At 37.8% G+C, this 18,257-nt stretch overlaps 1 protein-coding gene across 2 annotated transcripts; it reads left to right on the top strand.

Annotated features, from left to right (window-relative positions):
* The first annotated feature begins 538 nt into the window (after positions 1–538).
* LOC9266922 (carotenoid 9,10(9',10')-cleavage dioxygenase 1) lies at positions 539–14,175 on the top strand. 2 transcript variants are annotated; one of them, XM_066303627.1, is made up of 13 exons: positions 539–763; positions 833–976; positions 4,868–4,970; positions 5,184–5,446; positions 6,424–6,603; positions 7,211–7,289; positions 7,385–7,466; positions 11,927–11,989; positions 12,072–12,210; positions 12,553–12,844; positions 13,116–13,168; positions 13,321–13,422; positions 13,800–14,175. In XM_066303627.1, the coding sequence occupies exons 1-13, from the start codon at positions 620–622 to the stop codon at positions 13,920–13,922; spliced, it is 1,767 nt and encodes a 588-aa protein (XP_066159724.1). In that variant the 5' UTR covers positions 539–619; the 3' UTR covers positions 13,923–14,175. The 2 variants fall into 2 exon arrangements, with proteins under 2 accessions (XP_066159724.1, XP_025875749.1); XM_026019964.2 differs by having other exon boundaries at positions 13,270–13,422.
* Positions 14,176–18,257: the final 4,082 nt, after the last annotated feature.

Genomic DNA, 18,257 nt, shown 5'->3' with positions numbered 1-18,257 from the left:
GTTGTCTTATATACAATCATTCCATAGATCGTCAAATTTGGTTGCTGAAGGGTGAACTAATGCCAGATTCTACACCAAAAACACTACTGTGGCTTCCAAGATCGAAGTCAACATTACTGTGTGGCTGCTTTGATTAACTCGATCATGAGTCAATGGACCATGCATGTTCGCATTGCAAAATCACACTGTATATCCGATCGAACTATATATATATCTGACATACACAAAGCTTAGTTAATGGACTCATGAAATTTCAACCATTAATATTTTTCAAATACTTCTCAAAAAAAAAAACTTTCAAATACTGTTTTAAAATGAAAGAATGCATGCATAAAATTTATCTAATAAATACATGTGATAATATCATAGACCGCGTGGTCAAATTTATAAGTCCTAAAAATACCATACAATTGATTACTGGGGCAAAGCTGTCTTAAATACGGCACATGCGCCCATGCATGGATGCCTCATGCCTCGACGGTAGTACTTAGCTACTAGGTTACTATAAAAGTGAGCGTCTCTTGCCGAATTCCTCTGACAAATAGAGTGGATGAAACAATAGTTGTAGCTGTCACACAAATTAGATAGCAAGGAAGCGCACAACGTACGTACGATCAATATGGTGGCCGCAGCATCTCCATCCATGTATGGCGGCACTCTCCAACCATGGTTGTGCAGAAGGAGCAGCACTACTGGAACACCAAGACCATCAATCACAAGGCCTAATGCGACTGATCATTTCACCAAATGTATCACATCCAATGTAAGAACGACCTCCCCTCCTCTAATGTTGATCCTATTTTAATTGCGTTGTCGATATATATACTTGCAGCCACATTTCAAGGAGTTTCAGCAGCAGCTTACCACCAAACTTGGGGAGGCATCTGCGGCAGTAACCATGGCTTCCAGTCTATTGCTGGATGCGTTTGTGGACTCCACCTTCACATTCAGTCACCAATCTTTGCGTCCCACCGAGGTACATATATATGTGTGTATAATTATTATAAGTATACGTTCTTTCTCCTACTCTCTTTCAGGGGCTTGAATTTGTCTTCTTTGCCCAGTTCGCTCTGATAATCGTAGAAATTAGGTGAATCCCGGGTATTGCTACGGGAATTTACTATAATAACAATGAGTCAAAATAATGCGTAAGATGACTAGATAGTATAAACTTACATAAGTTGATGGGGTTTATGATATTTTAAATTTAAATAATACTCCCTCTGTCCCAAAATATAAACATTTTTAGAATAGTGCCAAGTCAAACTTTTTAAATATTGACTATTAATAGCAAAAAAACTAAAAAGATTAATCATATAAATTTGATGTTACTATATTTATCATTAAATGAACTATCATAATATGCAACTCTTTTTATTTAAAACATTTTACTTCCATAGATATTGTTAATCAAAGTAGTATCTCGGAGACCGTGTCGAGACCCAAAAATGTTTATATTTTGGGACGGAAGGAGTATACAGAATGATGATTTAAATGTAAAAGTAAAGTGATGTGGCTTTATGAGAGAAAAAAATGAGGGAGATAGTTTGGACTGTAGATTAATCAACTAAGGCTAAAAACAACTGAGGTGATATTACTTAATGAGAGAAGAGAGAAATAACATTAATTAACTAAGTAAGGATGAACTATATAGGTATATATGATATTACAAAAATGATGAAGAGATATATTAAAATATTATGTGAAATATATGGGATGATGCTTTAACATGCTTGCATTTTAAAACTCTAAAATAAAATTAATGATAGAATTATAGATAATATAGCATGCTTGCATGATGTTTAAATATAATAATTGTTAGTGGATGATGATGTTGTATCTTGTTATTGCATGATGATGTGCCATCTTTACATGTTAAGTTTTTAAATTTAGTGGGTTATAACTTTATAGTAAGATTATTGTATAATGTTGTGATATCTTTGTATGTTAAGATTTAGGATTTAGTGGGTTATAATTTTATGGTAAGATAGGATTCCCTAATGCATTGCAGCAGTCACGACATATGAAGTGGCATAGGTCAGCGCATATGTTCGAAATTGTTTGTTTGTTGAACCGGTTTGCTACATAAGGATTATTTGAGGGATCTGTGAAAAAAAACGAAGACAATGAAAGTCAGGAAATGAAATGTGACTAAATAATCTATGTAGAGAACAATCTCCGGACTTACGTTATTGTTGTTTGTTGTGCATCTCCTGTTGACCCTAAGCATCTTGCACACTTAATATCCACATAGGTTAGTGCCTAGGGTTGCTTGAAACACAACAAACATGATAATAACACCAGTCAGTTTAAAAATAGTAATGATTACAACAATTTGTGTGCATGGCACACGCCATTACATACCGGCCAGTCCGTCTTCACATGAAGCTTTTTCCTCTGCACATCCTTTACTGGCCTGTGATGTTTGACATAAAATTTACGTGCTCTGTGCCGATAAAACATTTATTTGTGTTACTTTCAAATTTCGGAACGGCAATTAGGTACTGAGGTGGTATGTTACTACGTTGAAATTCGAAATAGTGAGGAACTCCATATAGGCTTTCTTGGATAGTGTGCCAGATCAAGCGCGACGACCAAGTGGTCCCTCGGATATACCGGGAATAAAATATAGTGGTCCTGCAAACAAGATAGATGAATTAGAGATGACATTTGCTAGTTATCTTGTATTACAAGAAAAAAAATAATCAAATGGAAGAGATGCTGCTTATATAAGAGCGTAAGGGACCATTATGATGTTTTTGTCTCAGTGCATGAGAATTGCGGTTCCCAAGTAGCAAGCTACTTCAATCTTCTTCCTTGTGCAATTTCTTGATATATGCTTGTGTTCCTCCGGTGTCTTATCTGTTAGTTCCGGGCTATTAGCAAGAAGCTGTACAGTTTGTTGTGTGGCCTGCAAATCCTTGTTGGCTCGATATAGCCAACGAGTTGCCTCGCTCTTTCTGTGTCGTAGAACTGTGACCTATGGAATGCAGCTTGATTGAAAAGGAAGTTTCTTTCACACATTTCACTTACAACAAACTAGTGTAAAAACACTTACACGCAAAATGCAACAACGAGATTGATGTCCATCTTATCGAGCTTGAAGAGGGCGTGTAGGTCCCGGAAATTGATGATAAAGATCTCATTGGTTTTACTCATGAAATCGTCTCGTGGGACCTTGACACTAATGAAGCTTAGGGCCTTTCTAGATACCTTGAGGTACCATTCATGCATCACCCTCATCTGTCGTGGTAGATTATTCATAATGTACCATGGTAAGAATGACTTGTCATATTTATATTCTTGGGGCACATCTACAGATAGCCAAGATTGCAACTCATCCTTGGCCCATACTACTGACTTCTAGGAATTTTACAGCTCAGCAACATCTTCTTTCTTCTTCTTTGCCCAACCTCTCCCACTGAAGATTGAAAACAGGAACCTCTCTTTATCTCTTGACATTTCCTTGTGGTCGTACATGGAAACCAATTTTCGTATGAGCCTGCGATGTTCAAGGGTAGTAGAAATGGGGCCAGATTGATTTACTTGGTGAGGTGGGACTTGTTGGGCGAGAGCAAATTGTGGTGTAGGAGGAGATTAATTGGTGAATGGGAGATGGTTGTTCGGTAGGTGGCGAAGGGGGAGGGCAAGGGACTTGAGCAGAAGGTGTAGGTGGAGAACGTGAATGATGTGGTGACGTTACCGGAGGAATCGAAACTGGTAGGGATGGTGGATGGTGTGGTGACCTTACTAGAGGCAAGGAAGCTTGTGGGGAAGGTGATCCTAGCGGGGAGGTCGGTGCAAGAGCGGCAACTGTCATTGGTTGGGATGGAGCTAGGGCAGATGGTGGTTGTCCGGCAAGGATGATGTCTCGATGATGCCACAAGACAAACTGGTTCATTGCATCTCCCAAAAGTTCGATCCCCTCTGGTTTAGGGATGTCTAGCTCGAACGTGACATGTTCAGCGTGGACCTTAGCTACCTGCACCCTTGCATGGTCGTCTAGAATGGGGGTGTTGTGGAATTGTCGTATAATCACAGTATCTGGATTATCCCATGCTGCCCATCAATCGCCCCCACGAGAGTGGTTTTTGCATGCGGGAGCACTTATGGGCTGCCTACAACCTATTGTGGGTTTTGTATAGAAAAAAAATCAAATCTGCAGTAGTGGTACCGCCAATGAAAATCGATTATCGCCGGCTGTCACTTAAGGGGTCTACTTATAAATATAGGGCTATTTTTACAAGCATGTTTGTTATATTCCCATCGATGGAAACCAATTTTCGCTGATGGCTGCTGAAGAGCACCGCCTGAAAAAAGAAATCATAATATTAAATTGTTTTGAACCTTTTTTTTTTAATTTAGAGGTATAGTAGAGGGGAGAACACTTCAGATTCCAATTAATTTTCATCACATGCTTTTGAACTCCCTGTTTCTTAGAAAACCACCCATCAACTAAAAAAATAGATATTTTACAGCTTTCCATTACCATAACCGGATGAAATAGAATACAACCTGATTTTAATGGTAATATTCATGATTTGAAATCCAAATAGTACGATAAAAAAACCAAGTTAGACAGATAGGTAGAAAGTGGTTTAATATAAGTCAAAAAATATATATTTTGTTGTGAAAATCATGAAAACCGCTACTAAAACTGGGTGTATAATATCATTACATTTATGGTTGAATTTTGACTTGTTTTAATAGTTGAAGGCCTAGGGGTTATAAAATATCTGATTTTGTAGTTAATGGATGTTTCTTATATTATTAGACAAATCCAATAGTTAAGGGGTGTAGTTTGGACTATCGGAAAAATGGCTGAATTGCAAGTGCTAATTTATATGATGGATCTATCCATGAGCAGAGCAATTTCGCACCAGTTGATGAAATCGGTGGAAGAACAGAGATATGGAGGATAGAAGGGACGATCTCAGATGATTTTCCTGAGGGTGTTTATATCAGAAATGGTAATTTTCTTTCAATCTTTCATTAGCAACTAGCAAGCTAGCGAAAACTATTGTAGTTTAAGCCCTTAACTCTTGACTTTTGTGCTACGTCAGTTATGTGCTCAGATGCTAGTTCACAGTATTACTTTTCACAATGCTATTATTAGGTTCGCAAAGTTTGATCTTAATTTGCTCTAGTTCTGAATAGATTAAAACTCAACCAATATAATGCAGGTTCCAACCCTCTCTTTGGAGCCTTGCACAAGGTGAACTCAATCTTCGGCCAGTCTGAAGACATCTGGGTCGAGGGAGAAGGCATGCTGCATGCCCTCTACTTCACCAAGAGCAGAGAAGGAAACACTTGGTCAGTCTCATACAACAACCGCTACGTGCAATCTGACACTTTTAATACTGAAAGGGATCGTCAGAGACCATGCTTCCTCTCAGCAATCAAGGGTGACCCTCTTGCCATAATCGCAGCCAGCATTTTGAACATGGTTTGTAAATAACTTGCACCCTCTGTTTTTGTCGGCAAGGAACTTTTTACTACTCTTGTCTCTATCAAAATATAATTATTACTTTAAGTAGCTAGAATGAATATAGAGTTTACAATAAAGAGAAACTCCCTCTATTTGAAAATATTATGTGTAACAGCCTTTTACACGGTCTCCAGCCTTATTCTTATTCTTCAACTACTAATTTTGTTTATAATATATTATTAATAGTAACAAAATTAACATCGGATGAAAATACATTCAAATACAAATCTAATGGCACTATATGCATGACACAATACAGATATATTAATTGTTAGCTCAATAATTAGTCAAAATTTTAATTGTTGACTTTATGGAAAACAAGAATATCCCATATTTTAGAACGGAGGAAGTAATACATATTAGTTTGCTACACGGTATACAATATTATAGTTTTACCATTGGCTTCTTTCATAATATATTACAAACAAGTATGGACGGAGTTGACATCATAAGAAAAATATTTTCAAATGTTGATTTCTGTTTTGAAAATAGGGATGCCACAGGGAGTATGAGTTAAAACTTCCATGCTTCTCATACTTCTTATAGATAGCTGAAGTGACATGGTTAGTGAGATTCTTCTGATAAATGCAGGAGAGAGGCCATGTAATATCCATGTCCAAACATTGAACATATTCAACAAACTCATGGTGCAAGACTTCAATTTTGCAGGAAGATTGAAAAAATTACAGGTCTTATAAAAACAAACACGGAGTATTTTCTATGTTGACAAACATTTGCAACTTCACAATTTCAATTTTGTCCTCTTTGATTTTCGCCCTTGATCCACTACCACACATCTCTAGTGAACCATAGTACCCTCTGGGTCATAAAGATTTGATAATAGCATTTTCTTCTGTTCTAGTGTCATATGCTAAGGCACCGTAGTTACGTAGTGTTCAAGTGACACTGATCATTAATTGCATATCTTGCTGTAGCTGAGGTTTGGCAAGGTGTTTAGAAACATGAGTAATACCGGTGTGTTTGAGCACGCCGAGAGGGTTTTCTCAGTGGCAGAGAATGACATTCCCTACGAGATTGACTTGGACAATCTTGGCACACTGTGTAGCTGGGTCGTCGATGGTCAGTGGAACATGCCATTCACAGCACACCCCAAGGTTGGTCCCTCTGCATATGCCTCTCTGCCTCTTAAACATGTGAATCTGAATACATGAAGATTATGTATCAGTTTGTTTTATTCTTGGTTAATTGTTCCATATTCACCAGCATTTTCTACAGAAGACTTGCCTTCTACTATCTCTTTTCAGTTTTGTTTTGCGTTGCTTTTGGCTATAAGTCTCAACATCTGTTTGTCTTCCATTTTGATGAAATTTACAAGCACATTACTATCTTAAGAGCAGGAGAGAAAGAAATTTGAAAAAAAAGGTAGAGAGATAATTTAAGCTTATCAACTAGTGGAAAAAAGGTCAATAGTGCAGCACTTGTTTTTTCTTGAAAAGTGCCATTCACAGATTGACCTACCTTGACAAACATGGTAAAGAACTGGCTTATAGTTTTGTCACCTTTTACCATTTTATTAATGCTAAATTCAGCAGTTCTTGGAGTATTTAATATGTTAGGCCAACATCTAGCATAAAATGTATGCTTGTGCTAAGAATATGAGTGACCATGGGAAACGTTGGGATGCTTAATTATAATTATTTGATTTGTACATTAATTCTATTTCATGTTACCTTATTGCATCCAATTTTTCTATGGGCGCAGGTAGCCCCAGGGTCAGGAGAGTTAGTCATATATGGGTTTAACATTGTGAAGCCCTTCCTAACTATTGGAGTTGTCTCAGGTTTGGTAGCTCTGTAATCTCAATTCTTTTTCTGCATATCCTTTTACCAAAAAAAAGTACTAAGTACATTTGATCACGCCAAACACATTCTGTAGAGGATGGAAAGAAACTTGAACGGAAGGTTGATCTCAAGCTAGAAAGATGTACATATTGCCATGAAATTGGGGTCACTAAAATGTAAGTTCAATGCCACTACCAACTGTTTTTCAAACAAAAAAACATGTTTTCTTGTTTTATCTATATCAAAATTTGGCACTAGTTCTATATTACAATAGTTCACCAAACATATAAAAAAGCATATTGACCATCATATACCATGATGTAGCCAAGTGATTGCAGTGCCCTGAGTAACACCCTAAGGTCCTGAGTTCAAATCTTTGTAAGAGTGAATTTTATATTGGCTTGTTTGAGGGGATAAGTTCCAAATTTAAAAGGCTGCATATATCCGGTTGGAAATAAAGGCCGGGTAAAAATTACCCTTCTCTGAAAAAATAGTATACCATGACAGATAAAACTTCTCCAAAAGCTACTAGCCCATATTTAATTAATGTTAAGTAATAATTGCTAATACTAAAGTATTAATCTCGCCGTTTTAAAATAAAAGACATATTTTGTTTCTTACGATAGGCTTTGACCAACAATTATTCTATTACGATATAATTTTAATGATACAATTATATTTATTATTAGATTTGTATTCAAAAGTATTTAATTATTATTATGCTTTTGTATCATTTAAATGATATCATAATATAGTAATCTACATATGTGAAAGCAACAAGCTTTCTAAAACCAATAAGCCACGTCATGTGAAGAATAATAGCCTTAGGATGAGAGGAGGAATAAAATTGGACCGTTGGATCCATTTGTGTATACCAATCACACATCAGGAAAGTTCCAGATGAATAGCTCCTGTGCATCCATCGGTGCACACCGGTGCATATACAGATAGTTTCAGATGGAGAACACCAGCAGCTCGTCTCATTCACCCGCAGCGACAGTATATAAAATTTATCCTACTTTACATATTCCTTCATCTCAATTAACTACAACCATTATCTTTTTAATTTCTTCATATACTTCTTTATCTCAATCAACCATAACCTTCACACTTTCTATCAAAAATAAAAATAAAACACAACCCTCGCATTTAATTTTATTGCCCTCTCCTTAATCCCTTCAAAAAAGCATAAAGGTAGCTACTCTCTATCTGCAAATATAAGCATCACAAATATTTATAATTTATTCAAAAATATAAGGATTTATAGATTAACTTACCTTCAATCTCACTTTCCATTCAATTTTTTTTATCCTACTCTCAACTTTTTTCTAAACTCCTATCATTCCTCGGTAAAGGGATATAAAGTTTTATATGATCAAACATAATCTTTGTTAAACAATATAGAAATCCTTATATTTGAGAACAGAGAGAATAGTCTCATAGAAATTATTCCGTAATTATCAAGATCGGTCGTCAACTCCTATACAGCGCTCAGAGTCACGCGAAGCGTGACTGGGTGGCTAGTTGTTAGTGAAAGTCTCATCCTAACAAAACAAAATGCGCCTTATAATTTGAAACGAGGAAGTAACAACTCATTTGCCAGTGACCAGTAACTTGGTAATAATTTCGTTCGCACAAACAAAACATGGCAGCTTGATATATGTTAATAAATGAACTAGAATTAGTTGAAAGCTATCTTATTTAAGAGTGTGTGTAATCAAATTAGTACGCACGCACATTTTTGACCTAACGAGCATCCCGTTACGAGCTATGATATGTTGTCTGCATATATGTTGTTCCGGGAAATCTAGCTTAACTAGTGCACTGTTCTACTTCATCAAGCAAGTAAAATATATATATATTCCTACCACATAAGCTTCAATTTTTTCTAAGATCCGATTACACTGTTGTGTTCGTTGCAATTAAATCTTTATAAAAGATATCACATGATTATATTTTGATGAAAAATTACAAATTAATTATATAACATATCTAGTTACTTTTAGACTCCATTAAATTACTTTTTAGACATCTAGAAGTAAATTCAATAAAGTATAAAAATAATTTGCATATATTACAAAAGTAACTTAAGAGAAAATTTTGTTTTAGTTTAGGTGTTAGGAATCGTTTCCTTATTACAAGAATGTATATTCCTGCGTAGGAAAGATATATTCCATCCATTCCATATTGATCATCATATAACCAAAACTCAAAAATTCCAAATTGATCATCATATAACCTTGGCCCCTTCACTTCACATGTAGTATTACTGCATTTATGCATGTAAATTGACTTTAACATTTATGATGATCAATATGGAACATAGAGGTCCTGTTTAAATCCCCTGACAAAATTTTACACTCTGTCACATCAAATGTTTAGACACATGAATGGAGTATTAAATATAAACAAAAAAAACTAATTACACAGATTGCGTGTAAATTGCGAGACGAATCTTTTAATCCTAATTACGCCATGATTTGACAATGTGGTACTAAAGTAAACATTTGCTAATGATGATGGATTAATTAGGCTTAATAAATTCGTCTCACGGTTTACGGACGGATTCTCTAATTTGTTTTGTTATTAGACTACGTTTAATACTTCAAATGTGTGTCCGTATATCTGATGTGACACGCCAAAACTTTACACCCCTGGATCCGATGTGGCGGTTTACGCCAAAACTTTATAGCAAGAGAGTACATATTAACTTTAGCATTTGTGAGGATGATATGTGGTTAACACTAATTAGTGCACATGCACTCTGTAGTCCCGTCCTTCAGAGTGCATGACTTCCATTTAGATAGACCTATATCTTAAATGGTTCAAATGCACTTGTGAAACATCATAGGAATGAATGGGTCATTTGATTTCTTAAGTAACTAAGAGAATTTGATTAATTAACTGCCTTATGCCCTATGTCTATTCATCTGGAGTGTTAGATATCAACACCACACATAAAAACTTTTTTAGTCTAAAATCTAAAATTGATTAAAAACCATGGCAAAGTTCTATTTATATTTATAGACACGCACGATAGCAATTATAAGAATATTTAAACACACCAGCATCAATGAATATGGTACCATCAACAACATCCTAGAAGTATCAGGAACAACCATAATAACATAAACATGAAGTAAACTATCCAAATATAATGAAACCAAGTTAATCTAATCTTACAAACTAAGTTTAATTTTCATATGTGCATAAGTGTATCGATGTTGGGTGCTATTCCCGTCCTTGCATGCTGGTGTCACGTGATACCTAAAAACCAAATAAAGCACAAAGATGAGTATAAAATACTCAGCAAGATTATATGGAACTAGAAAATGTGTACGGAATAATTTATAAAAAAGAGCGAGTCGGAAACTATTTTTATTTTACGCGAATATCATTTTAGCATTTACTGGTTAACCTGAGTATTAGGTTCAATGTAACTCAGGTGTCATGAATAAAGAACCAAATTACAGTTCCGTGGCTATGCGTGGCACTTGATATTAAACCAAAAAAAGAGCAGAATCATGAAACATGAATATATAACATGATTGATAAGATGAAACCAAATTCAAGATTACACGTAATCACATGAATAATTACAACATAATAAAAGTGAAACAATTAAATTAAACTAGTTCACGCATCATATACAAATAGTTACCGTGCACTTGCCTTAACCTTAGTGGTAACTTGGTATCAGAATCCTCCAAACAAAAAGAACGAAATAACATGCATCTAAATTAAAAAAAAAACTGCAATGCTAGTAAATAAACAACACACTAATTTCTTGATATAATTTTTAAAACCCCAAAACATAGAAATTTATTTATGAACTACCTAAACCCTTGCTTGCTCGCTATTCTAGCAATTGCTTTTATACCATTAAACAAAAGAAAACATTAAGTACATCTGGAGCATCTATAGAAGAGTACCTGCAACTTTCATGTTATGCAAATGACCTAGTTATGTGTTTATAATTATCAAAATGAAATAAAAGGATTGCTGCACCAGTTTTCTTACCATGTTAGCAAAATTTTAGCAATTACTTACAAATAACCGATCTAAAATAAATGAAACAAGTGCCATTAGAAAAATATGACTGATACCTACAACTTTTATTTAGAACATAAAACTTATTTCTTGATAGATCAATCCCAGATTACAATGTTTTGTTTCATCTTACCAATCAAAAGGTTAAATTTGAAGCGCCCACTATTAAACTTGAATTGTATTTAAAATTGATACATCTAGCCTAATTTCAACCGAAAACCTTATATTGAACACAACTCTCCAAACTATCTACCTCTACTCCTCTTCTCTTCATTTTCTTCTTCCCCTGTGCTTCTCTGCTTGGTGGATTGGCTCACAGTAACATATAGAGGAATTGGAAAGAAGTAGCAACTCAGCGCAGCAGTAGTGGCATTGGATGGACAGCAGTCAGCAGGTTGATGAGGCGGTGGTGACAGTGGCTGCAAATACAATACAATACAATGCAATACAATACAATACAATACAATACAATACAATATAATACAACATAATACAATACAATACAATGTAGAAACAATTTGGAAATGCAAAATAAGATAACTACATTTGCATCAAAAGTATGATTAATCCGTTCTTCCATATGTAGGTACAATATTATCATGGATATGCCTCTTACAGTGGACCTTACTAGGATTCTAAGAGGAGCTCCGTGAGTACCTATGTTAGACATACTATTGTTGAGACAACAATCTTCCATGTTTCTAACATATTAATTATATAACATTCTATAGGTTGATTGATTTTGAAACAGAAAGTTATGCAAGAATTGGAGTCATGCCCCGTCATGGAGATGCAGATTCAGTAATATGGTTCGATGTAGAACCATTTTGCACATTGCATCTCATCAATTGCTTTGAGGAAGATCATGAGGTAGCGTATCAAGTGGTTGTTGTATAGTGCTTTTTCTATCGACATGAAGCTGTGTTGCACAATTGAACTGCTACACTAAAATGTATGCTCCAAGAGATTAGCAGTTATTTGAATTGGATGATTAGATCATAGAGGCCATTTTGTCAGTAAACAAGTGGTTGTGGTATGTTTTTTTTTATCATAATACACATTAAAAATCAAGAGCCTTTTTGTCACACTCAGTGAAGAAACAATCAAATTGCTGAAGTGTTTGAATGATTTGGTCAAGATCAAATCCATGTAGAGTAAATGTGCAAACACTTTCAAAATATAATTTGGCGTTGTTTAATTTTTTATTATTAGGTTGTCATCAGAGGATTTCGAGTGCCGGGTTCCATAATTACTGGCATAACACTTGAGCACACGGCTAATGAAGAGCCAGCTAATCAAGGACCCAGTGAGAAATCTTTTCCTCGCTTATATGAGTGGAGATTAAACATGAAAAGCAGGGCTGTCACAGGTAAATACTTAACTGGGACAGATGTTGCTCTGGAATTCCCAGTGATCAATAACAAATATGCTGGCCTGCATCACAAGTATGCATATGCACAAGTGATTGATGTCCAAGGGAGCCTGGAAGGTGGCTGTGGAACAGGTATTTTCTCAGCAAAGATTGCATTTGTCTTAAATATATTCAGCACTAAGTTGAACTGACAAAATTAAGTTAAACAGTTTATTTGCTGATTAGGATAAAAAATTTCAACAAGGAAAATATAATGAAAATGTACAATAACATTTCTGCCGCATAACCTAAATATTGCATATCATGTCGGATCTACCATATCTAAGGGTATATTAAAAAAACTGACCAAGAAGGATATATTCAACTATTCATCATGTGCTAACTTTACTTTCGTTTTATGTAGTGCGACCAAAATTTGGAGGTTTCGCAAAACTACATCTTCAAGATAACAACAAGGTAGTATATATATATATATATATAAGAAAACAATGTCTTTGTCTTGCTGCTTTCTTTTTTGAAATATCTTATAACATCATGGTTTGCAACTCTTGAGATAGTTTGGTGGAGATCTAATAAATGTGGAGTATCATCATCTTGGTAAAAATCAGTTTTGCTCGGGAGCAACTTTTGTTCCAAAGGTCAATGGAGCAAATGAAGATGATGGATGGATAATTTCCTTTGTACATGACGAGGAAATAAACACTTCACAGGCGAGCTCTCTAGAATCATCTTTCTTCTATTATATGTGCTAAACTATCGTGACTGTTCTGTCTAGAAAATTAGATAAAATAAAATTCAAAATTACTTTTGATATTCGAACTAGCATGTTAATTACAACATTCTTTATATTCTTGACATTACATTACAATGCATGTTATTCCCATATATAATCATTTTTACTCCCTACTCACCAGTACAAAACCCCTAGTAAATGCCGATTGGCAATCCTTCATAGGTGTCAGATTTGACAACCGACGACACCAACTCACAAACCGGAAAGCTTGATAAGAAAATTAAAAGAATAACTTATAACCCATCAGCGGGTATATATTATTAATGATTAAACTGTGATTCTTTAACTTTACAGGCACATGTCATTGATGCTCAGAGATTTGAAAATGGACCAATTGCTAAGATAACATTGCCACAAAGAGTACCCTATGGCTTTCATGGCACATTCATCCCAAGAACTACATACAAGAAGACATGACTCTTGTATAAGCATATAAATTACTGCCAAACTTTTGGCGATAATCCATACCTATAGGCACATTTTCTGACAATTCGATATGGCTTATGATATTACAAATACTGTGATTAATCTTGTGTCCTTTATTACTACATCTGTAAGTGTTTTGTAGCTTTGTACGCAATAAATTAGGATTACACCCTTCCTAATATCAGTAACAATCTTAGTGCACTGTGAAAACAGACAAATTTCAAAGGTGTCTGGATTACGACTACCGCCTCTAAAAGTAAGTTCCACCGGTGGTTTCGTGATGCAGGTCCCTCCTGACTTACTGCAATGGCAGATTTCCTTATGGACCGTAGCATATGTGCAGTAAAAGGATTCTCTGCGAAAATAATTTTTTTACTTGTGATATGATTCCTGCTCTGTGATTGGTTCCTCGCGCGACGTCTTCCCAAGGAGCCGCGCCGCGCGGCGCGCTGTCCTGCCGCCCCGCGCGCGCGCGCGTCTCCGCAGCTCGTCGCTTCGTCGGCGTCGCGCCAATGCAAAGCGCGACACGGCAGCGCAGCTGCGCTCCATGCGCGCCCGTCACACGCTGCGCGCGTGTCATCCCAGCGCGATGTCATGGGCCGAGCGTCATCTGATCATCCTACGCCCTGCGCGCCGCCACGCTCGCCGCCGCTGCTTCGCACCCATGCCCACATGCTCGTCGTCGCAATGCTATTCAGGCAAGCAAAGCCAGCGCGCTACCCGCCCACGGCCTCAGCACATTAAGGCCTCCATCGATTCATAGGAAAAAATGGAGGAAAAACATAGGATCAATAATCCTATGGGATTTGGTACTGTTCATCCCTTTGATTTGTAGGAATTGAATATAGGAAATGCATGGGAAAATTTCCTATGACCATGATTTTAAGGGAATTCCATAGGAAAATTAACATCCACCTTGAGCTCATTTTTCTTTTCCTATGAGTAGGATCGAGGCAAAACACTATTGAAAGACAATGTTTACCCTCATAAAACCATTCAAATTTTGATGGCTATTAACTTAATACTTAACATTCCTATGTTTTTCCTTTGTATCAATCAAACGATCGTTCCTATAATTTTCCCATGTTTTTCAACCATTAGTTTTACCTATGATTTCCTATACTATTCCTGAGTTTTTTTTTGTTCCTACATTTTTTCAATCCTATGATTTAAAGGAGCCCTAAGTATATTTGATGCGCACAGATTTCACAATTTACTAAATTGGTAAAGATAACATTATCATAAAGAGTATCCTACGGTTTTCATGGAACATTCATATATCAAGAAATAAATAAGAATTGTATAATATATTTACTGCCGAGGTGACATGTACGGTACAAGAATTGTAAGCTCCCGCGTCTTAATACATTCTGGCCGGCTTTCAGCCGGTCCGGCGAAGATACAACAACTGTGATTATTTTAAGTCAATAATTCGTGACGGCACTATCATCCTTACGGCTCCTTTTCGCTATATATTTTTGTTGTTCTTTTGTTTTTAATTAATTAGCATATTAGCATTTCAAACGAATGCAATTTAACGCAGTGGTAAACATAAAACGAGACAGCCTCTTGGATTACTACTCTCTGCAAAGTACAGATACACTCCTTAGATAAAGAAACGAAAAATGCCAGGAATAATGTGCAGAGCGTGGTGAATGCTTACGTCGTTCGAGTGCAAAACTGCAAATTTCACGCTTTTTTTCCATGAGCCCTAGGAGGCTAGCTAGGAGCAGCTCTTCCGGTTCAGTGCCAGGAAAAAGGATTTGGAAATTAACTCTATGTGCCTTGTAGGATTCGATCAGCAACTTAAATCTTCATGTGAAGGCTACATGATGTATGTTCTTAAATCTTAATTAACTACAAAACGAAGACCACCACAGTTACAGCTTAAGGATGTAAATTGCCGAGCATACCTAGCTATCACAAGACAGATGCTAGCTTGCCTGAAATTGGTTTTGCTTCTTAAACTGATTAAAGGCCACACAGACTTAGGTTGTTACTAAGGTATCAGTCAACTGGTCTTGGCATGGCAGAAGCAACTTCACTGGTGATGCATGGGGCAAGAATGTTGATTCTAAACCCTTGTGTCGTACGTGACCACCTGAGTTTCCTGATACTGATGGCTGATAGCACTTGGAACAATGGCAAACTCTTTTAATCACCCGAATGAACATCCCCTCATTTTGTTCAACGAAATGATTATATTTTTTTTAAAAAAATATAGATAACACCCCGAGTTAAATATTATGTAAGCTTATTTCAAATGACATCGTGAAATATTTAGTTGGATGGGGTCTCGATAAAATCTAAATAAAATGGTAACCATCCAACTTCATCGATGCCCTATCAAATCAAAAAGCTAACACGTTATGAAACCCGAAGCCTCAAGTACAGAGCATAGGAGATATTACTAGGACTACTAGGACTCAACGTGCTAGTCAACCGTCAAACCACACGAAGGTGGCGACCAGGTTACACATCTCAAGAGACATGAAAAAATAAGCTAGAGTTCTACAACATCGCAAATGCTCTAAACACATACTCATGTGAAGCTAGTTCCCAGGTTAATGTCACACCCAGAGTTTTCCCTTTCCTTAGGTTCCAATTCACTAATAAATAGTCTATAGAAATTACTTTGGTTAACCAGGAGAAAACCCTAATTAACAATATATTTAATAATCGGAATTGCCAGAGGAAATTTTTTTTCAAATTCTATTTGCTCTAAAAATGACTAACCGGACTTAAAGCGGAATTCATAGAGCACCGGAGGTAATGTTGCTAAGTTTAAAAATGTCAAGATCACATTAATAATAATTCTTCCTTTTGCCTTTGGTCATGAATTGTGCCCAATTCACTGCCTTCTCAGTCCGCGGTTTCATTTTGCATGATCAACCGTGTCCGTTTTTGTTCGCGGGACCGTTTCCTTTCCTTTCCTAGAACGGTGCCGCAGTTGTTTTCCTTTTTAGGGAAGTCCTTATAACACCCCGATTTTCGTTCGGCATTACAAATCAATTAATAGTACATTTTCTAGAAGTTAAATAAAAGTTAAAGTAATTTAATCAAGTGAATTATTAAGGGAATTAAAAAAATTTCCTTAAAAATCATGGCCGGAAATATTTTTGTAATATTCTCTGTGCCCTAATATATTCTCTGAAATTTCCCGTGAATTTTCGGAGCTCAAGAAGTAAATTTTTAAAGTCACAAAATTCAATTAATCAATTAAATTAAATGAAAAACCAATTAAATTTCCCCTCCTTCCTTTGGGCCCCTACCGGCCCAAATCCCTCCCTCTCTCTCCTTGGCTTGTTTCCCCCTCCCTCCTTTCCTCCTTCCTTTCGGGCTGTCCTCTCTCCCTCGGCCCACGCCCTCGGCCCACGAAGTCTACTTTGCCTCCCTCCTCCTCCCTCCTCGGTGAGGTTGGGGCGGAACTTCGGGGGCCACCGGACGTTTCGGAGACTCGCCACAAAGGCCTTGCACCCAGCCCCACCGGACGGGGGCGTGGGGGGCCGGCCGCCTCGCGCGGGGTGGCGCGACACTCCTGATAAGGAGGCGCCTTCCCCCGCGCAGGGAGCGCGGCGCTCATCCCTGTGACGCTTGATGTTGATTCGGGCGTCCTGTTCCCCGTAAAGACTATCGTAACGCCCTCGGCTTTTCGAGGGCCTCGACGACGTCGGGGTTGTCGATCGCCGTGAGATCATGGCTGACCGACAAGCCCTCCTCCTCGCCGATGAGGAGAGGGCAGTAGAGGTACGTGAGGTACCAGCAGTTAAGGGCCAGCCGTTAGTGGCCAGCTGCCGCTGTGCGGCTACGACCAAGTTGGCCACATCATCCAGCCACCGCTGGACCGGGGTCTTCGGCTCTAGAACGACGGGAGGGTGCCGTAGGAGAGCCTCCACGGCCTGGAGCGCGCCTTGGGGCGTGCCGCCGTCGTCGTAGGTGAGGCGGCGGTGTACCCCGGCGCGGCGCGCCCTTCCCCCATCAGCCGGCAGGGAAAGGGCCGAACCTCCTAACCGGTTGGGGTCCTTCCGCCGTCTGGGGCTTCGCGAGGAGGGGTCGGAGAGTCCCGGCGGTGGTGGCGGGGATTACGACTCCCGCTACCGTCCTCACTTCCGGACGGAGTGGGAGTGTACACCACCACTTCTTCCTCCACTACCTCGACCATGGTCGTTGAGGATGGAAGGAAACTTGGGGCGGAAGAAAAACGGCTCCTTCACAAACGCGCGGGATTTCCCCTACCTTGCGCGCCAGCTGTCGAGGAGTGACCATCTCTAGCGGGAGGACGTGAGACCCCCCCTTTGTGAGTTCGGCCAGAGGATTAGGCGTGAT

This window comes from Oryza sativa, chromosome 8 (genome assembly GCF_034140825.1).
Source record: "Oryza sativa Japonica Group chromosome 8, ASM3414082v1".
Lineage (NCBI taxonomy): Eukaryota > Viridiplantae > Streptophyta > Magnoliopsida > Poales > Poaceae > Oryza > Oryza sativa.
The sequence above is the reverse complement of the archived record's forward strand: the minus strand, read 5'-3'. Positions and strand labels throughout refer to the sequence as shown.

Excerpts from the sequence above, each read along its gene's own strand:
- LOC9266922 (XM_026019964.2), top strand. The coding sequence starts at position 620 with ATGGTGGCCGCAGCATCTCCATCCATGTATGGCGGCACTCTCCAACCA. Across the intron at positions 7,467-11,926 it reads GAAATTGGGGTCACTAAAAT|GTACAATATTATCATGGATA; the intron begins GTAAGTTCAATG and ends TTCCATATGTAG. Across the intron at positions 13,423-13,799 it reads AGGAAATAAACACTTCACAG|GCACATGTCATTGATGCTCA; the intron begins GCGAGCTCTCTA and ends TTAACTTTACAG.